This window comes from Schistosoma mansoni, chromosome W (genome assembly GCF_000237925.1).
Source record: "Schistosoma mansoni strain Puerto Rico chromosome W, complete genome".
Lineage (NCBI taxonomy): Eukaryota > Metazoa > Platyhelminthes > Trematoda > Strigeidida > Schistosomatidae > Schistosoma > Schistosoma mansoni.
The window spans coordinates 4,308,758-4,323,528 of record NC_031502.1 but is presented as its reverse complement, the minus strand read 5'-3'; the positions used below and the strand labels follow the sequence as shown (position 1 = coordinate 4,323,528).

At 32.6% G+C, this 14,771-nt stretch overlaps 1 protein-coding gene across 1 annotated transcript in view; it reads left to right on the top strand.

Annotated features, from left to right (window-relative positions):
* Positions 1 to 279: 279 nt before the first annotated feature.
* Smp_017720 (putative zinc finger protein) overlaps positions 280 to 14,771 on the top strand; it is a gene marked incomplete at both ends in the record, with an annotated part of 17,918 nt that continues 3,426 nt past the window's right edge. Inside the window, 4 exons of the mRNA XM_018799969.1 lie at positions 280 to 432; positions 847 to 934; positions 2,202 to 2,309; positions 12,609 to 12,814. Coding sequence (XP_018653829.1) covers positions 280 to 432; positions 847 to 934; positions 2,202 to 2,309; positions 12,609 to 12,814 — 555 coding nt within the window. The remainder of the gene's footprint in view (positions 433 to 846; positions 935 to 2,201; positions 2,310 to 12,608; positions 12,815 to 14,771) is intronic.

The window sequence follows — 14,771 nt, the reverse complement described above, 5'->3', positions numbered from 1 at the left end:
TTAACATCCACATCACTACAGGAATCAATAAATTCCCAATCAATTAACAAAGAACGTGTATCATTTGCAGATAAGCTCTATGAATCTTGTTACTTACGTATTCATAATGACAATAATAATAGTAATAATCTTGATAATAAAAATAATAATTACACAAGACTCCAGGATGAATATACAGGTCTAAATGCTATACCTACTTGTTTGAAATGCTATCACTCTACTTCAAATTATCAACAATATTCTGTACAAAAGTATCTCTTTGATCAAACCAGCACTGATATGAATAAACATAAACAAATTCCAGATCATTTCAATACTGTAAAACGTGATAATATTGAAGATGTCAAACAGACAAGTATGGAGTTAAATGAGGAAAGACTTAGTGTAGTTGGAGCAAAGACTTTAACATGTCAATGGAAATCATGTCGCTTGGTAAGCAATTATGTAATTCAAATAATTTTGACTAGGTTTCTTATATGCTTTTAATATGGGCAAGTGATTTTGTTCGTCACTAAAATTTAAAAGTTTATTGAATCAGAATTGTTCAAGAAAATTCGTATCACGTACTGCTTTTAAAGGAACGACTATAGTAAACCAAAATTAATTGAGTAAAGTTTCCGCACTTGTGTGAGACTCAACTGCAGTCCTCACCCATAACTCTATCAGTAACTGAAAATGTAATCTTCAGTACAGTGATAGATTCGTATCACTGACGTCGTTGAGTAATTTCCTACCGATACCACTAATTGAATCAAGCGTTTTGTTAAAACTCAACTCTTCGTTTTTCTTACGCTATTTTAATTTAATATATTCACTGTCTTTATCCAATAGACATTTACCGATCATAAATCATTTGTAAATCATATTGAATCATCACACGTCAGTTCACATATATCGAATAAAGAATATTGCTGTTATTGGGAAGGTTGTCGACGTCAATGAAACCATTCAATGCGCGTTATAAATTAATTGTTCATTTACGCATTCATAGCGGTGATCGACCAAATAAGTGTACGGTAAGTTAGAATATTACATTTCACCTGATTATTATTCTATCTAATAATACAACTTCCGTTAACAGATGGAGGCCTTTTTATGAAACGTGATTATTTTAAGTCATATTCTGATGTTTACAGAACTGAGTGTTTTAATGGATTATATTGCAACTATATATTTGACAACATATTGAACTAGAGTCTAGGAGCATATTCTGTTCTATGCGAAGCTCTAAACCGTACATATCTGTGTTTTATTGTTTTAACTTTCAAACTTAGATTGCATTCTATTATATATCGCTCAAAATATTAAAACATATCAGCACGGGACTGTGAAGACTGTTTAATTTCATTGAAATCGCGAAACGATCTAAGTTAACAGCTAGTAAACAGCTGTTTTGTCCCAGTATAGAACTCCTAAGTAGTAAACAAAGTTATAGATGCGTACTGTTGAGGAGCTTCATTACAGTTTTGTTTGTATGACATTTTTCGATTATTCAAAACTGATATGATCATACTCCATGAGCTTTTCAGGTCAATTACTGGCTATCTAGATTAAGAGAAGATTATCACGTTTAAATCTTAGCCACCACATCGATAATAACATTTATCCAAAATAATACTTATCCATAATTAATTGACATTCACAGTGAGATTGAAACCCAATACCGATTGCTTATAGTTCAAGTGTATGCATCAACACCGAGATGAAGATGTGCTAAAAAGTCGCCGGTTTTATCATATTCAACACAAGATATAATATCAGCTAAAATAAAGATCGGTAAGCATGAATAAAGAACATTCTACTTTGTTACCTTCATTGACATCTTCACAGGTCCCCTTGATTTGGTTGAAATACCAACCTTCTAAGTTCACTGTAATGAAATGATTGACACATGGAAACAAATATCATTAAAATTGGGAAATAATTCGGCCACACTTATCAGAAAATAAAGCGATTTTTTAGTCGTTACGATGCCGAAATTCCTTTAGTATCTGTAGATTTGAATTCGGCTCTCTGAAAGTTACATCTTTAGTGTCGTCTGGAAAATTTAAAAATTCATATACGTTCACATACTGGTGAAAGACCATTTATTTGTCAACAGGAAGGTTGTGATCGTACATTTTCAAATAGTTCTGATAGAGCAAAACATCAGCGTACTCATATACACACTGTAAGTTTATATTTATAAATTCTTAAATGAGAAATGTTAATTTACTTGGTAATGTCGAGCACCAATGCAATCAGTTATTCAGTGATATATAGCTCAGAACTTGGAGCATGCAATTATTGGTTAATATTACCACACCACATTAACACGGTTAGAAGAAATGATCAAGAAAAATCCCGGATTTTCAAAAGCAGTAGTAGTCGTAGTAGTAGATATTTTATCATAGTAAACAGAAGAATGAAAGCTTATTAATGAAAAAGTTCAGAAATTATTTTTTAAAACCGTACGCCTTAATACAAAAGCCTATTTTTAGCGTAGGATTTTTGGTGAAGATAGTTAAATTTCGTGGTTTTACTTTAAAGATTGATTGTAGCTAAACAAGCATTGAAAATTATAAAATATTGGACATTGGTTCTGTCCTGGTATGGGACTTCTTAGCTGCATGTACTTACGAATCCCTTCAAGAATAGAACTCGGGGCCTTGAGATACTGACTTGGGGTCATATTCACCAGATCACTGAATGGTTTAAGTCCTTAATTTCAGTAATTTCACAATATTGTGTGATTATCATTGAATACCATTGTTGGGTTGCTTACTTATTCCTGACATTTTTGAAGTTCACTAGTCGCAGCTTCCCATTAGAGTATTAGGAATGGGGCAGTTGCTCATCACTGACTTAAGATGAAAAGTACACTATATCGTGAAATGACTGAAATTAAAGAGTAAACCATTGGACGATAACTCAATGTTTTAAAAGTAACGAGCTCGGCACGAGGCCTGGAGATTTAAGGTTAGATATTTGGTAATGTTATGGATGCTCATTGTTGGCATATCCTATACTAAAATAAAATTTCCTTTCGAAACCTCCTGTCTTCTTTTTAATGATTATCTAGCTACAATCGGTCCATGACGTAATTTATAAAAGCCTTTTCACTAATATTAATAAGATTGCTTAAAGTAACTACAGTTTATAGAACTATTTCATTGTAAAACAATACACTTCAACTATTTACTTAGTATTGCAAAGGCAAGTGGCTATCAGGACATAGTGGCCGAGTGGATAACGCGATGGCGTGTGAAGCGAAAGGTACTGTGTCAGAGTCCCAGAGTGAACATCAACTCTGAGATGCAGGTACATCCAGCTGACGAGTCCCAAATTGGACGAAACGCGTGTCCTGGATTCCACTGCTAGCCACTATCCATCTTTGCTTACCACACTTCAACTATGTTAGTAAATATACCAAAAATGAGTCTTAGTATTTTTATGAGTTGTTTTTTCTTACTGACACAAACTGAAATGAACAAAAATATGATTGTTACTTATTTGAGTCAATCCATTAGACTTATAATAACATAGAATGACAAGATAATTAGTCTTAGACAAACCGCCATAGATAAGAATGTTTATATTCAAGTTAATATTATGATTAATTTGTTCTTATTTTATGAATCATTATTGGTGTACACCATGTGTCAAATTATTTTATTTTATTTTGTAAAAAAAAATTGACGCCACATTTATTGTTTCATTAATGAAGGAAAAAACATTAATAATAATAATAATTATTATTATTATTATTTGTATCATTAATCATGATTGACTCCATTTAGTAATGAACACATGTTCCGGTTGATTTATTATTATTACTTTTTTTTAAAAACGAATATATATATATATATATATATATATATAGAGAGAGAGAGAGGTATCTCCTAGAGAAGATACTTTCATTCAGTGATGGAACTTATCATATAACCAGCAATGCTGGTTACAGTAAGACTTGAAATAAATAACCGTCTCTAGTAATTATTTGAAAGGTAACAACAGAAATTAATCCATTCAATCTTGATTCATAATATTGTCATCTATCCAGTAACTTGTGAAACGTTTTTGTTAAATATTTACTGATTTTTTAATAACTAAGAACAGTCTGGGAATAAAAAATTTGTTTTCTATATCATTATGAAGTAGACTATAGATTTATCTCAGTTTAAGATTCCATAAATATACACATTAATAATTTCATATGATTTCAGATAACCACTTATTTAATTCTATGTAAACGGTTTTTGTGAATATTATTGTAATTCAGTAGTTGAGTTCATGAGTCAATTGAAGCTAGACCACCATCGAAAACCTGGAAGCACTGAATGGCCGTTTCGTCCTAGTGTAGGACTCCCCGGCAGTGCTCATCCACGATCTCGTCCCACGGGACTCGAACCCAGGACCTATCGGTCTCGCGTGCGAACGCTCAACCTGTACATCACTAGACCGGCATCCAACGGTGTTATTGTCCAACTTCAACCGATCCAGGAAATTGAGCTCCCGTTCACCATTATTCAATTCTCACTATGAAAATAATATCTATAATCAACTATATAAGAATGAAATATAAATACTTTGAAAATAATGAATAATCAAAATATCTAGTCAGCTGTTCCTGTTGTTGTTTTGTTTTCTTCTAGATGATTACTTTCAAATGATACTTCTTTAAAACAATTTAATTATTTAATTCTAAAACCTCAGTTTCCTTTTACATTCTTAGTAATAAGATAAAACTGTTTATATTTTAGAGTAACAATAGTTTTTTGGTTTTGTTTTTACTTAGAAATCATTGAACCCAAATTTTATTACAGAAAATATTGTATTTTTCTCTCATTACTTCTATTCGTTTCTGGAATAACCCTTAACTTACTACATAGGTGTACATATCTTATCTAATAATTTAAATAGGTCTAAATTATTAATTGATATCTACATACAAATAAGTGTACTACGCTCGTATGATTTTGAGATGGTGGAAAAGATTTGTAGCTCAGGTGGGTGATTTTGATAGAGTTTTTTTCTCTAAGCTGACCGAATCATCCAGCTCAGAGAACAAAACTCCATCAAAATATAAATAAGCTTTATATTCAATTATCCAATCGTGTTTCATTTCTACTCGTTTAATGTTCAACAGTGAAGTGGTCTTGAAAATTAAAAAGTCAACTAAGCTATGAATATCTCTGAACATAGTTTCAACTAACTAGCAAGCGCTAAAGAGAGTAAAATCATTGTTTTATTCTAATACTTACTGAACAAATGAATAATATGTTATCTTCCCGCGAAGTCAAATAATTCCCTACCTAAACACGAACTTATATCAGCAGGAATAAAATCAACTATTAGGTAGGTATGCGTTTTGAAGCTATTTGATAGTATTTGCTGATAATTCTACAATATGGTCAAAATTTAAACCTTCAGTCTACATGGCAAGTGTATTATCTTTAAAGTAATGCATTGCTATCCAGTGGTATATTTTTCTGACTTAAAGCTATTATCGATATGGCATAGCCATCAATTGATGTCGTTGGTGATAACCATCCTATTCTCAAATTGATCAAACTCCAGTAGTCATGACCAGTTAATAATAATCAACTACATGAGTAACATAAGTCCACAAAAAGTTACTTTCATTACAAAAAGACTGGTTTAATAAGTAACTATGAAGATAACAAAACGTATTGTGTTATTATTACCTAGATCTTTTACGGGACATCGCTTTGATTTTCATTCCTACAAACTTTATCCCTTAATTGTATGAACTAAAATTTGACGTTCTTACCACTTCTTTTTGACTTAGGACCTTAGTAGTAAATGTCTGTAATTTATGTACTGATATTCAAAACTGGAATCAATTAATCTATTTAGCCATATATGAATCCTGAGCGGATTATCTAGATATAGCCTTTAGTCACCCACTTTAGCATATCTTGAATATAGTTTTTAGTTGATTCCATGATGCGCGTTTCGTCCCTCTCGTGACTCATCAGCCTGGTGTGTCCGGAATTACAAAACCTTTTTGATATCTTCACACCTGTTGGACACGCTAATGGCTTTCTAGACTCAGTAGTTCTGTAGGTAACATGTCGGACATTTGGAGCGAGTGGTAGTGTTCGAATTCTGGTTTAATCATATCAGCAATGAGAAACATTCAAACCTGACTGACGAGCGCTGATAGGATCGAAACACGTTCTAACCACTTATCAAATAAACCATAACTTTAAATTATTATTGTTTGATGAAGAACTATGTAATAAAGTGTTATTGAGTTATGTTTCATTTAAATTTTTCTAGCATACTTGCGTATACAAACAACTTATTATTTAGTTAGATTGGGATACTTAGTTTTACAAAATATAGAAGTATTTCTAAAATATCATAATTTTATTATTTCCAATTGCCAATTAAGCAGAATATTTTTTTCGAAGGTAGATTTCATATGATAGCAATTTGAGGCGATTTACCTGGATCGGTATCATTACCATGGTTTGACTTGATAATTTCGAATAAATTGAGCATTGAGTAGATTGTTATAAATAAAAATAACATGTTTGTAATATCCCAATGAGTAGAAAATTAGATTTCCTGACGATTCGTGGTTCAGTGAAAACCACTTCTTCAGAGAATATATAACCAAATTAACATTAATCCAAGTTTGTGAGCAAAGATGGATAGTGGACTCGAACCCAGTACCTTTCACTTCAAACGCCATCGCGTTAACCAGACGAATAGCGCATCCTGGACTCCACTGCTAGCCACTATCTGTCTTTGTTTGCAATGCTTGTGAAATAAGGCTATATCGAGGCAATACGCACAGTATGTGCATATGCCAATAAGAAACTGACCAGTTGCAGTCTTAAACATCAATGGGAAGATTCAAACAAGCAATACTAAGTGAATTAATCCAAGCTTGTTTGGTTATTTATTCTCTGAGGAAGTGGTTTACACCTAGTTCTCCATAACCAAATATCTTTCCTAGCGTCAATACTTTATATTTAAACCTTATAGCAGAGAAAAATGGAAGAGGATAAGACTATCATACAACAGCACTTGTTAGAGTAAATCAACTTTACCATTTGACTAGTAAACTTTACAAGTTGAACAATTACAGGAATGAAATTAGTTTATTCATATAAGTATTGGAAATTCAATAAGATCTCAGGAATTTAAGTGTGATCCATGAAATACTCTGAAAGCTCACTTGAAAAACGTCTATTAATTTATAACAATATTAACATCACTTAATTGATTCAATAAAAATTTGTCATTCCTTAATTTTATGATTCAAATTAAACTTAGATTTCGATAATGCAATGAGAAGACGAAGTTTATCAGAATTATGTGATATGTGTTTGCGCAATACATTTCGAACAATCTGACCACACATATACTTATTAAGACATTTTTATATGAAAATTAAAAGGTCAACTAGACAGGTTAAGGTAAGCCATAACAAACAAGGAAAATAAAGTATACAAAAACAATGTGATGACCACTCTGGATAATAAATCAGCATTACCAGTATAGGTTAAGAGTAAGAACAAATTGGTTTTGAACACATAAAGGGGGTTTCAATTTCTGTATAGCCAAGGCTTCAATAAACCTTCGTATACGTATACCTTTTGTACAACACTACAAACGCTGACTTGATGTCAACTTTATGACCAGTTTCAACCAAATGTTTCGCAATGGTCAAATAAGATCACAGGATAGACAGACATCTTCCTGTCTAGTTGACCTTTTAATTTTCATATAAAAATGTCTTAATAAGTATATGTGTGATCAGATTGTTCGAAATGTATTGCGCAAATACATATCACATAATTATGATAAACTTCGTCTTCTCATAGCATTATCGAAATTTAACAAAGGGACTAATTGTTTTAAACTTAAATGATAAAAGTATTGATATAAACCCTTGATCTCTAAAAAAATGAGAAAAAAACAATTCTGGACATTTGTATCCTAGAGAAACTTCAATAAGTTTCACAATCAATAAACGAGTATTCTAAGTATCTACAATCACAGAATGTATAAAAAAAGTTATACAAATGAAGTAATAAAGTCTTTTACGAGAAGGGGTTTTGTGAAGATTTCAACTATGAAAGTCTTTTACGTTTAATTTAACTACTTTAATATATTTTTTCCTTCAGATATTCATTGTAAGGCGGTTATCGGAGGTAGTCAAAAAACCCTTAAAATTATGTCTCATGCTATTTGGCACTCGTCATCAAAGTGCCTCAGTAAGAAAACTTATGCACCTTGGAGGGTTTGATCCCTTGTCTCTTAGGTAGACCTAACCACTCAGCTATTGAGGGCCTCAAATAACCTCCTATAAGACTATGATGTATTTATGGGTCAGATCATGTGTTGATCTCAGTCACATAATCAACATAAAGCAGGAGGTACTTGAAAACCGTTTTGTCCTGGTATGGGATTTCTCAACTGTACGCACCAAACTCATGACCTTCAACTCTAGCTTCGATTGTGTAACTAGGCGACATCCAATATTATACATGTTCAACTTCAGTCATTTCTCGATGTTGAGTGACCACCATTTATTGTCTGTGATGGATAACTGTCTCATGCCCCCACGCCATTGAATTATAAGAATCCTAGTGAGAAGCTATAAGTAGTGGAACTCGAATTTGTCGAGGACTTTGGAATAAAGTCGCTCAATATCAAAAATTTGTTGAAGTCGTACATCTATACTACTGGATTTCAGCTCAATTATCTATAAATTAAGCGCTTACATTGAGGGCCAAATATCCTATGTTCGATCTATAATGACTGGGTCGTGGATTTGTACTGCTAAATAGTCCATACCATGACAAAACAGTTGTCAAGTGCTTCCTGGTTCTTAAAGTTTAACTAACTGAAATCAATGCGCAATTTAACCTTTGAAAAATTGTATGATCACTAACATTACTTACTTACGCCTGTTACCCCTCGTTGAGGAGCATAGGCCGCCCACGAGCATTCTCCATCCAACTCTGCCCTGGGCAGTCCTTCCCAGTCCTTTCCAGTTAACATTCAGCCTTTTCATGTCTTCTTCTATTTCCTGGCGTAATGTTTTCTTTGGCCTTCCTCTTTTCCGCTTCCCTTCCGGATTCCAAGTTAAGGCTTGCCTCGTGATGCAGTTTGGTGATTTCCTTAGTGTATGTCCGATCCACTTTGAATGTCTTTTCTTAATTTCCACTTCAGCTGGAAGCTGATTTGTCTTCTCCCATAAAACGCTGTTGCCGATGGTAACCGGTCAGTGAACGCTAAGTATTTTGCGTGGACAATTATTTATAAATACTTGTACCCTCTTAACGATGGTTATAGTAGTTTTTCACGTTTCAGCTCCGTACAGTAGGACTGTTTTGACGTTCGTATTGAAGATTCTCACTTTGAAATTAGTTGACAGTTGTTTTGAGTTTCATATGTTCTTCAATTGTGGCTCTTCTAGAGTTACTGCCGGTCCCAAGCCCGGGTAAAGGAGGAGGGTTGATCATGGTGTTAGCGACCACATCCCGTAGAAAACTAACTCGCTAAAAAAACGCTAACCATAAAAAATAATTCAAACCATCACAACATCCTATAGTAAAAATAATTATTAATTTAATTATTTTGAATTCACTGTATTAATTATTACTATGTTAGAGATGAATTATGAAGGATGGGTAGAAGCGCAAATGAGTAAATCACAGTTATGTGATCATCGATTGAACTGTACTAATAGTGGTACTATTAAAAATATTATTCAATTTCACAAGAAAAAAAATTGATTGTGATTAATATAAATGTTACATTTGTGTACCGTTTTACATGATTTCTATAAATCAAGGAATCATGCTAAACAGTCAGTTTTATATAAATGACTTAATCATATGAGTTGATAGCAATCAATGTAACCATTAGAAAGAAAACTTATGCTTATTTTCAATGGTATACAATGGCAGGTTTTCATACCAGGTGAGTAATTATGCCTACATTAATTAGTCATTTGTTATGAATCAATAATGTGTTGATTAGACCTTAGTACTGATTGACTTTAATTAATCAAATTCCTATATGGTCACTAATCTGATTGATTTGATATACTTATGGATCTAAAGATGATATATAAGATGTTTTTTTTATCTACGTTCCCAATAATAGTGAAAATCTTGATGGAGATATTTTATTAGTGGACAGATATCTGATATCTAGGACCGCAAAGCTCATTGGTGAGGTATCTGATCATGATAACAATTGCTCAAGTATCTTTTCACACAAGAACTATTAGTTCAGTCAGGATTGCAGATATATTTTGTTGGGCAGTGTTAATTATTATGAAGCCCAGGTTTAGGAATTAGTACCTATTGGTTTTGTACATTTGATTATGTATGCGCTTGTATCATTAGTGAAAAATGTATGAAGTGTCCGAACGCCAAATGAATTTGCGACTTAAATTTCATTAGAAATAATTCAGAAATATAGTCTGATCTGCTCTGTTTAACTTAAAATGATTATTGGTCCTCTTGTTGTCAAAATAGTAATAAAGTTCTTACTAATAACATTATGCGGATCCGATTTTGTTATTTAACTGTAACCCACTGATAAGAGTTAATGATAACCGTACAAAATCGTGATTTATATGAATTTGAAAATAACGACTAGTGGACTTTAACCCAGTTTCAAATTACTGCCTTTGCCTCAAGAGACTAAGATTATGGATTTTATGAAATGGGAAGTTGTGGATGAATACTATTGAGAACTATTCATCCTATAAAAGAAAGTAACCATTCAGTAACTCTCAGGTTTATAAATTCTGTAACTGAAATGGATTCATAAAATTTATTGGCTTCATTATAAAAAGAACGTATGTGTATTAGAAGAAATCATCTTTGAATGACAGATACTTTCGTTTCTAAGCACTCACCATCAATGATTTTCGTATAGAATAAATTAATCATATATTTGGTTGTTTTTTAATAATGTGACATCTGAATTACAAGCGCGAAGTTTATTTTCAACTAAAATTAATATCGTTGTTATAGCTTCTTAGTTTTTCATGTTTTAGTTTTTCTTTACCCTTGTAATGATTTGAAGTATGACAAACAACGGTGGAGTCAAATCAATCAGTTTCCAGGAATTATTGAATGACTAAGTATTATCAAAAAGCATTACCATTTACTCAGATTTGTTATTATACTGTTTTTGACTATTACTAGTTCTTATAAAGAATATTCTTTAGGTATAACTTGAAGGATATCAACTTACTCGACAGGTATGATATCCATTATTCTCAAAGGATGTTCATAATGAGGACTGAATTTTAATCAGTCTCTCGGTAACATTTACACGTATGGTTGATGCCTTCATACTGTTATTATAAAAGAATTTTATCGTATTTTAGTGAACACGATCAAATTTAAATTCCCTTCGTATTGTTTGTTTGAATTTTCCCATTGATGTTTACCACTACAATTGATCAGTCTGTTATTGGCAAATATGCATACTGTGCGAATTGCATTATGAGCAAAGATGGATAGTAGCTAGCAGTGGGATCCAGGACGCGCGTTTCGTTCTATTTCGGACTCGTCAGCTGAATGTACCTGCATCTCAGAGTTGATATTCACTATGGGACTCTAACCCAGTATCGCTCGCTATATCGAGGCAATACGCATAGTATGTACATATGTCAATAAGAGACTGCTCAATTGCAGTCCTAAACATCAATGGGAAAATTCAAACAAACAATACCAAGTGAATTTAAACTTCACCCCATTGCACAAGCAAGTAGCTATCAGGACTCAGTAGCAAGGTGTATAATGCGATAGCGTTTGAAGCGAACGGTACTGAGTTTGAGTCCCAGAGTGAACATCAACTCAGATGCAGGTACATCCGGCTGACGAGTCCCAAATAGGAGGAAACGCGCGTCCTGGATTCCACTGCTAGCCACTATCCATCTTTGCTTATAAGATCAAATTTAATTTAAATACCAACAAAGAGAAAATGCAAGGCTTTATGAATTTGCCACATTAGTTTATCAGCTGTAGATTCACAGCCAAATGGTCACTGCGTAGTGATTAAACTCATATTTGTGTAGTACTTTAATCCTAATCAAAGGTGGTTGTAGTTAGTTTACAAGAAAACGTATTTAGCCAACGGTTCTTGTTAGTTTATACCCGTCAGTATAATCCATCTGAAACCTTATTAGCACTGGTAATTTCTGTTGGACCAGAATCCTAATAACCATAGGTATACTTTTCTGATAAGTACCAACTAACACAAAACATAAGTCTAGGATTTTCCTAACGACTGCCTCCAATCACTAGAAGATTATACGGAATAATTAGTTGTCTTTTTGTAACTTTTGCATTACATAACTAAATAGATCTTTATAACTTTCTGCTTTTTTATTGATTTACAGAAACCATATGCATGCAAAATAACTGGTTGTACCAAACGGTATACAGACCCAAGTTCTTTACGAAAGCATTCAAAATTGCATTCGATTTTTGAGTTAAGTCAACCATCAAAAAGTGATGTTATCAAAAAATGTAAACTAAGCAAGGATGTAAGACTGAAATGTTCTAATCAGTTAAATATTCGTACACAAAATCAAAAAACGATAATTTTCCAGGAAGATATGAATTATTCACAAAATTATTATCCAGAAAACAATACTGATTCATATGGTATTTATGGGTCATTTAATGACACAATACCTTCTTATTGTATTCAAAATAACTTGAAGTTATCCAACAGGAATTGTACAAATATTCAATCTAGTAACATGACAAAGATAACTAATGATTTTCCCTGTTCATACATTTCATCCTATCAGTCTACTGTAAGTTATTGTTTATTGAATACTTCCTATTGTATTAAAATATTGTATTAAAATCGGTACACGTAACATTTTAATATTATGTTAATTCAAGGGGTTTAGGGAGATTTTCGAATTTCATATTTTGCATTACGAACTGATCTTTGTTAGTAATCGTTGAAAATGAGGAAAGTACTGGCCAACTGATTCGTTCTAGTTTGACACCCTTCAGCAATGTGTCATCAGTAAACGCCTCTGAGAAGTGACATAATATGGTCCAACGATCCAGCTAAAGTCATTTCGTGATGCTAACTTTCCTGTTTTACGGAGAAAATCACCACTAACTCCTATTACTTGTTGATTGATTTCATGAGATTGTTGGGTTGATGCTGAACTGACGGCGTAATTGGAGGGAACGAATGTTGTTACAGGTGAACCTAATGAAAGATCATTGAAATACCATCTAAACGTTAGATTGTGTGGTACAGTAAAGCAATCGAGATTGTTAACCTCTGATACTTTGGTTACAAGGCAGTCGTAATATTAAATTGGTTATAAGTAGCTATATTTAATGCTATATTAGATTACAAGTTTCAGTTTCACCATCCGCATATTATATCTATGCTCTATTAGGTAAGTAACATCCGAAAATTCTCACGTGAATTCGAACTTGTGTCAATCACTACTATTTCCATCAGACTACTACCAGCTACTTAATATCAAAACATAAAATTTCGAGTAACTTAAACGAATGGTTGCTTTCAATTTGATTGACAGAGTTCAGTCAGGATTAACCGCTAGAAAAAAGTGACATTGGTTATCATACCGTTATAAATCATTTGTAAATACTTTGGTAATACGGGAGCTCAGTGAAAGGACGAATAGGTCAGTTGTAACGTCTCAGACTAAGAGACTGGTTGATAGGTTCAAATTTTACAGTCAATATCAGATACCTCAAGATTGTAGGTACGCCTTACTGAAGAGTGTCAAGTAGCATAAAACTTATGTCAGAGGTTTTCTTCCAGCTTCCTCCAACCATCTAACTTTGAAATTAAAACTTTGGTATTTAAGTTAATAAATGCAAAAATCGATGAATTTCCTCAATTATCAATTTTCCTTATCTAGAATTTATCGACTATTTACCTAATAAATTTTGCATATAGTTATCTACATAGAACCAATCAACTTCTATGATTTACCATCCAACCAAAAATTCAGGCAATTTATTTAAAAAAGTAATTTACAAAATTATGATATTCAGTAGAAGATTTTGAAAGAAATGAAAAGTATGATAATAATTTTAAACAAATTAGGTAGTAAATAATACTGATAATTGAATATTAACAGGGATATAAAAGTGATAGGTTATGAAGTTTTACTTTGGTTGATAGGTCTATGGTAAATAGTTTTATTTTTAAGTAGTATTTGTCATTTAGGATATCATTGAAAACCAGGGAGCAATGGACAGGAAGTAATTCAAAGTATGAGATTCCTCAGAGTTAATGAAGTATACACTCGTTAATAATGAAAATTAGGATCATCAAGTTTCATGTTGATCAAACACTGTTAGACAACTTAGTTGGCATTCGATAGTACACATTTCCAAATTCAATCAGATTCTTGACATAATATAACAATCATACAATGTCATTGTTACATTTGCTTCACTTACAAGACCGCTGGAATCCATTGATCATGGCTTCCCACTAAAAATTAGATATTCATTTCATAAGTGCTGAACTCAATTCCTCGCAGCACTGGAGCTACTCAGGGTTGAGGAATATCGTAATATGGCGAAACAACTATCCTATATGCCCTAGTTATTAGCATTAACCCAGTTGATGTCGATTCATGATGAACATTGACTACAAACTGACATTACTAATAATGGTCCTCTTTTGAAAAAAAGATTAATCACACATTGATTATATATATATATATATATATAGGCATCACTGTATGCTCTCATGTATCTGCTCAT